Source organism: Electrophorus electricus, chromosome 25 (genome assembly GCF_013358815.1).
Source record: "Electrophorus electricus isolate fEleEle1 chromosome 25, fEleEle1.pri, whole genome shotgun sequence".
Lineage (NCBI taxonomy): Eukaryota > Metazoa > Chordata > Actinopteri > Gymnotiformes > Gymnotidae > Electrophorus > Electrophorus electricus.
In genome coordinates, this window is record NC_049559.1 from 535,001 (window position 1) to 547,500 (window position 12,500).

The window sequence follows — 12,500 nt, forward strand, 5'->3', positions numbered from 1 at the left end:
ATAAAACACTGTTGCTTGCTCAGAAGGGCTTCATGTCTTAGGATGATAGTTAATTCAAGCTTTAGAAGCCTGAGGAGATGCTGCCAAGTATCTGAGTTCTGCTCAGCCAACCGACCACATGCAGAGGAGGAGACGCTGGCACATGCTGGACTGTCTTTTAGCTGGACAGAAGCCATTCGCCACAGTTTTAAAAAGAAAAGAAAAGGCCTTGGTCACCAATGTGAGGCAACCTCCAGTGTAGGATTAAGGCCAGTAGAGTTCAACATGTGCTAGAGTGCAGTTAGCACTGGTGTGTTGTAGTGTGCAGTGGATTTTAGTACTGGTGTGTTGTAGTGTGCAGTGGACATTAGCACTGGTGTGTTCTAGAGTGCAGTGGATTTTAGTACTGGTGTGTTCTAGAGTGCAGTGGATTTTAGTACTGGTGTGTTCTAGAGTGCAGTGGACATTAGCACTGGTGTGTTCTAGAGTGCAGTGGACATTAGCACTGGTGTGTTCTAGAGTGCAGTGGATTTTAGTACTGGTGTGTTCTAGAGTGCAGTGGATTTTAGTACTGGTGTGTTCTAGAGTGCAGTGGACATTAGCAATGGTGTGTTCTAGAGTGCAGTATAGGGGAGCTCTGGTGTGTTTTAGTATGCAGTGGAGTCTCACACACAGAAAAACACACACAGACAGTTTCAACATCCTCTTATCTTTCTTATCCATGTTTCCTCTCTGAGTTCTTCTTGGAGCTACTGGACACACAGACAGACAGACAGACACACACACACACACACACACACACAAGAAAATGCTGAAGGTGAAAGACAAAAAGACAAAAAAACAACCAGCAGCAAAACAGAAAGCAGATCATTTGGGATTGGGATGTTACTGTAGTCTGACATCTAAAAAATTAATGATTGAAAACAGGGTCACTGAGAGGACAGAATGTTTAACTGTGCCTTATATGTAATGTAAACAGGCTCACTGATTGCAGGAGGTTTAACTCTGCCTCATATGTAACGTACACACATTCTCCAGGCTACATTCTGCATGTTCATCCTAAATCCAGCCTGACTGTTCTTTAGAGCATGAAATGCAATACCATTTCCGACCACATTTAGATAACCTGGGAATGTAAGGCTACAGGACTGGCTTTGCTCCGTGGTCCCCTGCAGAAGATGGGATGGGATAAGGACATGACAGGAGAACACGGGCCCAGTAGTGGACCGTGGACCCAATGGACAGGATGTTACCATCGGTTCCTCCACTGACATGGTCACTTGCAGTTGGGTCTCAAATGACTTTGAGTTTGTGGCTAATGAATTCTGGTGGAATTCAGTCCCAGCCTTTACAAATAAAGGTCATCTTAACATGTCAAAAGAAGAGGATATGAGTTTATGGCTATGAATCTGATTTCAAATTTCAATAAGGTCAAGACAAATAAGAAACCAAAGAATGTAGCAAAAATAAAAGCAACTTATGTCAGCAATAACTGCACATGAATTCTTGTAAACAATCTTTATTTTTTAACTTTATAATTAGCTATTATCTTTATAATTAGCTATTAGCTATAACTAGTTATTCTATGATCTTGACTGATCTCATGAAGAAATCTCAGTTCATATCCCAGTCATCAGTTTAAATAAACATTCACCCAACTGCCCAACAAGACCGTGACAGTTAATATATGCTTTTGGGAATGGTATCTTACACAAAATCTGCTCCTGAATATTACAAGACTAGTGAAAAAATGGTAATGTGATAGTGTAGTTGTCACTATCCAGCAATCAAATGAAGTAGAAAAAGTAGCCCCTTGTCACTGGTGGCTCAGTACTTAAGGTAGTTGTGTTGTAATCAGAAGGTTGTGGGGTCAAGCCCCACCACTGCTAAGTTGCCCCTGTTACCCCTCAGCAAGGCCCCTAACCCTGAATTGCTCAAGCTGTGCTCAGTCATAACTGTTAGTGGCTTTGGATAAAAGCATCAGCTGTAAGTGTAAATCCTCATTTGATATGCATAGGGGCCTTCTGTAAGGTGTGTATTGATTATTTCTCTGCTGGAACATGGTGGATGAGTATCACATCAGATGTGTTTCATGAGCAAAATGTGTGCTGAGGTCTGGCAGAAGCAGAGCTGGGCTGTTTCATGATCCAGAAAAAGTCTCTCATTTTCTCACTATTTTTCTGTTTCTGTCTGTCTCTTTCTTTCTCACTGTTGATCTCTTTGTCTCGTTCTTGCACAATTCACCTTTATGTTTGTGTCTTGATTTAACAGATGCCATGCTACTTCTGACAGAAAAGCTGGAGGGACCTTTCAACATAGAGTCTGTGATGGAGCCAATCGATGTGAAGATCTCAGAGGCCATCATGAATATGCAAGAGAAAAGTGTGCAGCTCTCCTACCAAGTATGTTAATAAGGCCCCATATTGTCCCTCCCCCATCATCCACCAGGCAGCTTGCCTTATCTTAATAATCAAATTACCTTCTCTGATTATATACATGGAAGTCCTGTATTTTTATCTGTGGTTTTCTGTGTTGACACTCCCAAAGGTCCAAACATTGTTATCTCCAGTTACTGCTCTGTGTATAATGAATGATGCTGTTGCTGATGGTTTACAGAAATGTGCACCTCTAAATACACTCAATAGTTAATCTATTCCCTGTCTTGCTCTGAATTCTGTTTTGACCACTAATTGTAGTTCTTACAGAGACAAAAAAAGGTGGCATGTGGATGGACCACAGTGCAGATGGGTTAGCCTCAGGTTAGCGCTAGGCTGGAACTGCTAATCCTGCTCTGTTTATAGCAACAGCTTCGCAGTTTTGCCGTTGTGTATTAGTCACTGTCTCCCTTCCTTTAAAGCCTTGAAAATTACATGTGTTTTTAAAACAGGCCCCAATTTACAGACCTCACTGAGACTGGCCGGATCACTGGAGTCTTTAGTTGCTGTTGAATTGTGGGACTTCATGGGCTGTGCATGTGGCGTGTTCCTTGCATTCTGGAATGCAAACCTTGTTTACCTTGTTTTCTTTCCCCGTTCTGTGGAGGATCGGGATCCAGCTGCAGGCAGGGACGTGTCCTCTCTGTCTAATTGCAGGTTTTCCAAGGATGTGGCCAGCCCAAGCCCTCTGGAATGAGCAGATCTGCCCGCGGCGTCTCGGACGTTTTTAATGCCCGCTTCAGACCCTACAGCGCCGAGGAGTTGCCCACGACCGCTGCTGGCACTAGCCTCAACCGTCTGGTAAGGGAGGTAAACCCCACCAACACACATGTCCTGCAGCTCAAACATCATTCATTTCGCACCCACTTCACATTGTTGACTGAAACATACATGCTGCACTTGCTCAGTTCAAAGAACCATATCCAACATGTTTCCATCTTCCTTAGATCTTCTCTGTTGATTTATTTTTCACAAATTAATGAACTTTATCACATGCTAGCTTGAGAAAAATGTTTTCAAGCTGCTTTGATTATGCCAGCAGTGTTTATCACTCTACATGTGACTAGGGAGGAAATGGTACAGGCTGAGACTAATATTGGTTATAAGAGAACAGACATTGTTTTGTCTCTGTTCTCTGACTGACAGACTGTCAGATTTGACCTTGGAGCTAGTTGATCTGTGATCAAATCAGACTTGAGCAGGTTTAACTTTAGCTGAAAGCTTCCCAGCGTAGCTGTCAGGGACTGACATTGAGTGGTAATGATGTGCTTCTACTGATGGAAAAAACCCAGCACAAAGTTTTCTTTTCAAATCCAGGCTGATAAAAGGTTTGTAATTACGATGATTAAATAGTCTCACTCGCTGTACCCATACAATTTGAACAAATGCGTTTAGTTGTGTAGTTGAAATGTTGCCTTTTCTCCATGTCTGTGTTTTCTCTTTCTCTCTTTCTGGTTCTTTTCTTCATTTCAAGTTCATTTTTTCTCACTCTTTTTGAACACGGCTTGCCAGAGGACTGTGTGGAAAGCAATGCAGAACAGTGTAAGTTCTGTCCTCGCCCCGGCAGTATCTGTGCAGACAAACATTCGCAGAGACGCCATTTACACCTGTGTGCCCGGAGTGTAAATACACCCATGATGTGATCACTTTAGATGTGAGCAACTCAAACCACTTAGAGAAGTTGAAGTCTGACATGCATTTATACCAGATAAGTGTAAACGCATCTAAATTCTGAAGTTGGTGTCAACCTTAAGAAAATGAGAACTGTCAAACAAAGCTGCAATTTTCAAAGCAGCTGCATCCTTCACAGGAAAGGAGACACCACACAAGAAACTATCAGGAAATGTGAATGGATTTATCTGATCTGATTTCAGTCTGATTCAGATGCATTTGACTGAACTGTATAAAAGTTTAATCTTACCAGGAGACAATTTTGATGAGTCTCATGAAAAGACCAGGTGTAAATAGGGTCACAGATTTGGAAAGATTTTACTGATTCATTTACTGCTTTAAGAATGCTAGGGTTCCAACTCTGGTGGGCCTTGAACTGGCAACCTTCTAATGACTAGTCAAGTACTTTAACCACAGCGCTTCCACTGCAGCACCCATGTCAGGACCACCGCGGTGCTGAAAACTGCCTGGTCAGAATTTGGCATAAAAGAAAACTTGGTTGATAATGGTAACAGGTACAGGATGGCTCCAGCCACCTGCTGTTGAACTAGTATTGCATGTCACACTGAATAGCTTCACATCACATTCACCCTGTTAGAACTTGGCTCTGTAACACTACAGCATTGGTTTTACAGGCCCGTTTTATGTTTTGTCAAATTTAATTATACATTGGCTTGAGAAGGTTTGAGAAGGTTTTTGCTGTGTTAACAACAGACCAAACTGAATCCATTAAGGTACCTGGTCTGAGCTGAGACTGTGCAGGGTGCTCTGAGCAGTTTGAACATGTCGGTCGGGTTCTACTACAACATGGAACCTGCATGTGGAGAATTTATTTAAAAAAATAAATCAATTTGAATTGTTCGTGTACTACCCCCAGTCTACGGGGGTATAAGTAATGCAGTCTCGTAGCAAACAGCAGACAGATATGTGGCCAGTCATCTCAGTGGAGCCATGGACATGTCTGAAACTCAAGCTTGCATTAGTTGCATAGATTTTATCCGCTGAATCATTTGGGCATTACACAATAAATTGGTCTTGATTTGTGCAATACAATCCATAGGGATCTGTTTCAGTGACCTCACAGGAGAGCACTCAGGCCGGACTCTCCACGACAGAGGTGGAAATGAATTGGCCTTGGGGGCTGATTGCCATCTCGGAGCCTTGAGTCCAGCTCTCTCTACCCATAATGTAGCATGTCCCAGGGCAGGCGAAACAGAACACCGTCAGATGGAGATACGCCGGTCAGCGTCTACACGCGCATGTCCCTACAGGGAGTGTTATACCAAAGTCTGTTTTCAAGTTGTTTTTTGTTGTTTATCTTTGAAAATTGTATTTATCAGTGTAGCTTGTATGGCTTAATAAGATCTCCTCTAAAAAACATTTTTTATTGTTATTTTGAAGTAAGTGGGAAGAACTGTAAATAAATAGTGCAGATACTCTAAAGTATCTATTTTTATTTTCTTGGCAAAGTTTAATGTAGTTCGTTCTTTTTAAGGACATTTATTTATTTATTTGGGCTGAAACCATGCAGTTATAGACTACAGTTTCTGACATTCCTCGAGCATAATTATCACTTGCAAACTGAACCACACCAAGATAAACAGGATAAGGATGAATAGGCTTATATTTTAGCTTATGCACAGCATATTTCTGTAGTGTTCATTAAGGGGCCAGCTGGGCACAAATTATTATTTTGCATAATGTAAATCTGACAGCTACAGTCAACACAAAATGTCTTATTAGTTGTAACATCCGGTGTTTTTTTGTGACATGGCAACATTGTTTTCCCTTAAACATTAGATATTATTTTATGTTTGTTGATAATGTGTCAGTAGCTAAATTGAATCGTGATTCGACAGGTTTGAATTTTTGTATCTGAGAGTTCAAATGCCCTGTGCACACACTGAGCATGGTTGCCCTGTGCACACACTGAGCATGGTTGCCCTGTGCACACACTGAGCATGGTTGCCCTGTTCACACACTGAGCATGGTTGCCCTGTGCACACACTGAGCATGGTTGCCCTGTGCACACACTGAGCATGGTTGCCCTGTGCACACACTGAGCATGGTTGCCCTGTGCACACACTGAGCATGGTTGCCCTGTGCACACACTGAGCATGGTTGCCCTGTGCACACACTGAGCATGGTTGCCCTGTGCACACACTGAGCATGGTTGCCCTGTTCACACACTGAGCATGGTTGCCCTGTGCACACACTGAGCATGGTTGCCCTGTGCACACACTGAGCATGGTTGCCCTGTTCACACACTGAGCATGGTTGTCCTGTTCACACAGTGAGCATGGCTGCCCTGTGCACACACTGAGCATGGTTGTCCTGTTCACACACTGAGCATGGTTGCCCTGTTCACACACTGAGCATGGTTGTCCTGTTCACACAGTGAGCATGGTTGCCCTGTGCACACACTGAGCATGGTTGTCCTGTTCACACACTGAGCATGGTTGCCCTGTTCACACACTGAGCATGGTTGTCCTGTTCACACAGTGAGCATGGTTGCCCTGTGCACACACTGAGCATGGTTGCCCTGTTCACACACTGAGCATGGTTGCCCTGTGCACACACTGAGCATGGTTGCCCTGTTCACACACTGAGCATGGTTGTCCTGTTCACACACTGAGCATGGTTGTCCTGTTCACACAGTGAGCATGGTTGCCCTGTGCACACACTGAGCATGGTTGTCCTGTTCACACACTGAGCATGGTTGCCCTGTTCACACACTGAGCATGGTTGCCCTGTTCACACACTGAGCATGGTTGTCCTGTTCACACACTGAGCATGGTTGCCCTGTGCACACACTGAGCATGGTTGCCCTGTTCACACACTGAGCATGGTTGTCCTGTTCACACACTGAGCATGGTTGCACTATTACCTTTAAGGAGTTATGGGAGCACCATTCTTCCTCACCATCTTTCAACATTTGGCTCCTTCTACTATGTCACTACACTTGAATAAACACCAAGTGTATCATATCATGATAGTATAAATGCAGAGTGTGACTGTACTCAGGTCAGTATAAATGCAGAGTGTGACTGTACTCAGGTCAGTATAAATGCAGAGTGTGACTGTACTCAAGTCAGTATAAATGTAGTGTGACTGTACTCAGGTCAGTATAAATGTAGTGTGACTGTACTCAGGTCAGTATAAATGCAGAGTGACTGTACTCATGTCAGTTGGCCGTATATGTTATGTAGTCTTAACATATGGAAACATCACTGCTAATGTGTAATACTACAATCTCTGTAAGGACTGCAGTAAACGTATGGATCAGGAGAGTCATGTTGGCCCGGATTAAGGTCCGTCTCAAATGTTGAGGAACCAGGACAGTTCTGTGGTAACTGGGCTACCGGAACAAACCATAAATGAACAAAGTTGGACAACATGGAGCTAATGAAATACCAGTACAGCGGCATGCCCAATGAAAGAGAGGGTAAGAGTAGTGGATGTGAAGAGGAGATGTGAAGATGGGATGTGAAGAAGGGATATAAAGTTCATGAGGGAACTACACATGAGGAGAAGACAAGTAATTAGTTACCCAACATTCAAACATTTTGTATTACAATGAGATAAATGGAATATGGGTAAATATAACTGTCCAAATACATATGACATCATCCTCTGGCACGGTGCATTAGCCATGCCTACTGGCTAAAGAACTTAACGGCTCTGCATGGCTGAGTAGCAGAACAACCACCTGCGAAATACCTGCTCCCATCTGGGCTGGCTAACAGATGGTACTGGTCACAAAAGACCTCAGCATCTACAGACTACTGCACGAAAGCTTCTGTCAGAGTACTAAACACCAAAAACACGAGGACTACTCAGAACGGGATTGTTAACACCCCAAGGATTGTAAGACCAGACAGACCAACCTAAACATTGCCTGGATTGACTAAAAGAAAGCCTACAGCTCAATACCACACACCTGGGTATTCAAATGGATAAAGTCTATAAGACCATTAGAGCCTTCATCCTGATCTCCTGTGGAACACTGGAGGACAACACTAGAAGTCAACTCACAGACAGTTGCCCAGGTGACCATAAAGGAGATACGCTGTCCCCACTGATGTTCTGCATAGGCCGGAACATCCACAGCCGGATCAGCAATACGTCTGGGTACGGCGTACTGATTCAGTAGCGGTACCACCATCGGCCGTCAGAGAGGTGTGGTTGGCTGATAATAAGAGAAGGAAAAGTAATCAGGACAATGGGAATTGAACTTCCAGAAGGCTGTTTGACAGACCTGGAGGACACCTACCAATACCTGGGGAGTCTCCAAACACACAGGAACCATGTAGCGGAAACAAGGACAGCAACATTAAAGTTGTTAACCTGTTAACCACAGGGTAGGACAGGTCCTCACAACACACCTAAATGGGAGCAATACCCAGCAGGCACAATAAGCTGACCAATAGAAGAACTGGAAGCTGATGATGTCAAGACCAGAAAACTCACAATGCATGAGGCTCTCCACCCAAGATCCACCCAGTGGGAAGGAGGAGAGGATGAGGGAGGATGAGAGGATGAGGGAGCGCCTCAGTTAGATGGGGAACATTGTGATCAGTGGTGTTGGTAGGGTTGGGTTTTCAGATTTATTAGAATGGTGTGCTTTAGAACTTCTGTTGTTTTAACATTCACACTACGGTATCACCAAACCCAGACTCATCCTATTAGACCCTCACGAAGCATGAAGGCAGAAGGTAGATGACATGGACATATGTGCTTTTATACAGTAGTATCATAAGGAGCTTAGGTGGAGATTCTACACAGATTCTACACAGATTCTACACAAAAGCAGCTAATTTATAGATAAGTAACTTTTTGCTGTTAGTGAACATGAACACCTGAACTGATATCATTATATCAGCTGATATCAAGCTAAGACGTAGGTACCTCACAGCCTTAGATAACGAGGTAATGAATAACTATTCTAGCCCACTTCGCTGTGAAACTAACCTAGTGCTCAGGGAGCTTAGAGAAGTATGTAGCTCTGATCAAATGTCTTCTCCTCTACCCTTTAGGTAAGGGTTTCAAGCTGAAATTTAAAGACAAGCCATGCTCTGGTTAGATTCTGATTAATAGGTAGCTAATAGGATTTTGTTAAGCAACACTTGATCTATGTTGATAAACATCTTAAATTGTGATCTTCAAACGGTGTGAAAAGGTTACTTATAAATATCAAAATATCAAAATACCTGTAGGCCTCCTTACTAGCCCTGGATGTTTAAATCCTAGAAACCCCCCTGGTGATCACCATGGAAACAGAGCAGGTGCCAAGGCAGGATAAGCCCCTCCATGGACTGTACCACCGACAGATAGCAGGGGTGGCTGACATAAGACAATCCTAACAATAGTTGGAAACTGCAGGACTGAAGCACAGAACTTAAATGTGCAGCATTCATGGGATCAAGATTGAAAAGATGAAGAAATCTGCAGCAGTGCTAGATGTGGCAGTGCCAATGGCAGCTGGAAAAATAGAGAGAATGAAAGGTTAACTCTAAGAATGTCCCGGTGATGAAAGGGCTACTCGTGGCTGTGGCCCGTCATCTAGAGGAATGACCAGGAATGACATCATCTGTCTCAGTCCAGAAGATCACAGTCCTTGGAACAGCAAAAACGCATGTGCCGCACCCTCAAGCTCCCAGACCTCTGGTACAAGACTGAATGTGAGAAAAGACATGTGACCACCCAATGGAAGGCTGAGGCAGGAGCTTTAGGTGTATTCTGCAGTGCGGGTCTGTTTGCACTAGAGAGCGTTCACATTTGGTTCACATTTGGTTTCAGGATGCTTTGAATGTGCTTTCCAGCTCACTGTCTTTGTTTCAGAAGGTTTAATGTGAAATGAATCTAATCAGGGACTATTTGTGTCATCCCTTCTGGAGCAGTTTTGAACAGCAAACTTAAACTACTGAGGTAAAAGGAAACTTTAGAAACATTTATAACTTTTGCCTTCTACCATACATTATTTAGGCTAGATTTGGACTATCACGTCTTCTTCTCAGGCAAGACAACATCTTCATTCTGTTCAGGGGAAAGAGTAACATCTTCCATAAAAAGCAGAGCAATGCTGTACACATAAAGCACACTGTAGAGACAATGTATGTACACATGCGCTGTATGTGTACAAATATGGAATTGATAGTAATATGTAATTGAATGTTGATAGAGCACTAGAAGTCTTTTGTTAATTCTCTATAAAATGTATTTATTTAATGGTTTATCTAACATCTAACCATCTGGGTAATGTAAAAGCACTGAATTAGGTCATAATTTGTCCTAATACACTTGCATTATTTTAACATGGTGAAATGCAAGACATATTGCTCTAGAAATATCCTTACTCCCATCTCCAAGCAGTTACAAATTATATAAAAATATAAAACTTTAATGCCAATACCAATACCCCTCATTGTACATTTTTTAAAGCTTAACTGTTTATATTTATGATCAAATTAAATGTATGCAGTGCAGTGAGTAATATATGGCACCGAAAACAAGCTGCCAATAAAAATTGTCACAGCAGAGCATGATCCAGTCCTTCCTTGGACACTTAATCCAAATCCATCTACATCCGTGTCCATTCTGATTTGGAGAGTGTGGTGTGTGTGTGTGGATTAGACAGCAACTCTCTGTGTGTCTCTCAGACCTTCTGTGACTGTACACATGGCCCCTCCATTCCATCACTGCAGCAGGTCTGATCTATCAGTCCCTGCATCTCCTCCTAACATGATTAAGGTTACAGATTCTTGATAAAACACACACAACCTTTTTTATTCCTGATAGTCCATTGTCCCCATGTCTACGAGCTGGCAGGAGACATGTAAGGGGACGATCCAAATCGTGGTGTGGAGTGCAGAGTCACTGGTGGAAGGTCTCCTGCCCATGGAGAAGGCTCTGGACTGCCCGGGCAGCTGTTCCTGGTCATTCCCAACTAGGCAGCTCTTCCTGCGTTGTTCCTGACTGGGCAGCTGTTCCTGGGTTGTTCCTGACCGGGGAGCTGTTCCTGGGTCGTTCCCAACCAGGCAGCTCTTCCTGGGTCGTTCCTGACCGGGCAGCTGTTCCTGGGTCGTTCCTGACTGGGAAGCTGTTCCTGGGTCGTTCCTGCACCAGTTGGGTTTCTCTTATAGTCATCACACCTTTAGGAGCCCAGAACAGAGTTCTATTGCTTAGTTGATCTCTTGTGTATTTTATTCATTCTTGCTGATTTTGTTCATGCTGTGGTTTCTGGTGTCATCCTGAGGTCGATGGTCTCTCCCTCTGATTCTGGTTCCCCTTGAGGTTTTTTCCTTGTGGAGTTGTTGCACTGTTACTGTTGGCTTGCTCTCGTGGGACCTTTCTAATGCTGCTTTGTGACAGCATTGATGTTAGAAGCATATAAATAAATTTGACTTTGTCTTTGACTTTGAATCTCTTGTCTCCAGAGGAGCAGAGAAACAACGCTGTAACCATGGAAATGCAGCACCTTATCTTAAAGGTATAGCAGCTAGTATACCCAGAAAGCTAGGCCTTATATTCATAAAAATATTCATGGATAAAATAACAATTACTAGACCCTGAGTAGGTGGCTAAGGTGTGTGTGTGTGTGTGTGTGTGTGTGTGTGTGTGTGTGTGTGTGTGTGTGTGTGAGGGTGGGGTGTGTGTGTGTGGGTGTGTGTGTGTGATTTCATTTTTGGTCCCTGATATAAAGTGTTTGGTCTCCTGGGTAGGATTGTTCTTATATTTGTCTAAACGACCAAACTGCCACGAATCCATCATATTTGCAGCTAATGTGTTGCATACTGATACATTTCTGTAAATTATTATATATCTTCATTGTTAAGTGGGTCAGTTCAATCTTTTGAAATAGGATTATCATTTTTTGTAATCCTCACCGGTGATATTAAACTCTGACTGAAGTAAATATGTCTTTGGTGGAACTTGAATAGATCACCCCTCTGAGGTTGAAACCATAATGATGTATCAGGGGCCGACAACTTTGTAAACTATATTTTGCTCCGTGGCAGATTTTATAAGTTCCCAAACCCTTTGTTGGAATTAACCCCCACTCCAAAAAAAGTCAAGATCACTTCAAACTGGATTTGCCACACTTCTGACTGGCATTATATAATCCAGACCTGTATAATCTGCACAGTTCTTTATTGGATTATCAAGTCTGCAAGGTTCCTGTACCCTGTGCAGTCATCAAAGGTATTTTTGAAGATCCTACACTTAATTATTCTTGTGCAGTCCTAGGGTCAGAGTTAGGGTTAGGGTCAGAGTTAGGGTTAGGGTAAAGGTTAGGGTAATGGTTAGGGTTAGGGTCAGAGTTAGGGTAAGGGTTAGAGTTAGGATTAGGGTTAGGGTCAGAGTTAGGGTAAGGGTTAGAGTTAGGATTAGGGTTAGGGTCAGAGTTAGGGTTAG

At 43.1% G+C, this 12,500-nt stretch overlaps 1 protein-coding gene across 2 annotated transcripts in view; it reads left to right on the forward strand.

Annotated features, from left to right (window-relative positions):
* The window catches only part of gpc6b (glypican 6b), a 58,877-nt gene that overhangs the window by 33,588 nt on the left and 12,789 nt on the right, over window positions 1-12,500 (forward strand). For both annotated transcript variants that reach the window (XM_035522812.1, XM_027031168.2), the window contains 2 exons: window positions 2,251-2,381; window positions 3,072-3,215. In XM_035522812.1, the coding sequence (XP_035378705.1) occupies window positions 2,251-2,381; window positions 3,072-3,215 (275 nt within the window). The remainder of the gene's footprint in view (window positions 1-2,250; window positions 2,382-3,071; window positions 3,216-12,500) is intronic.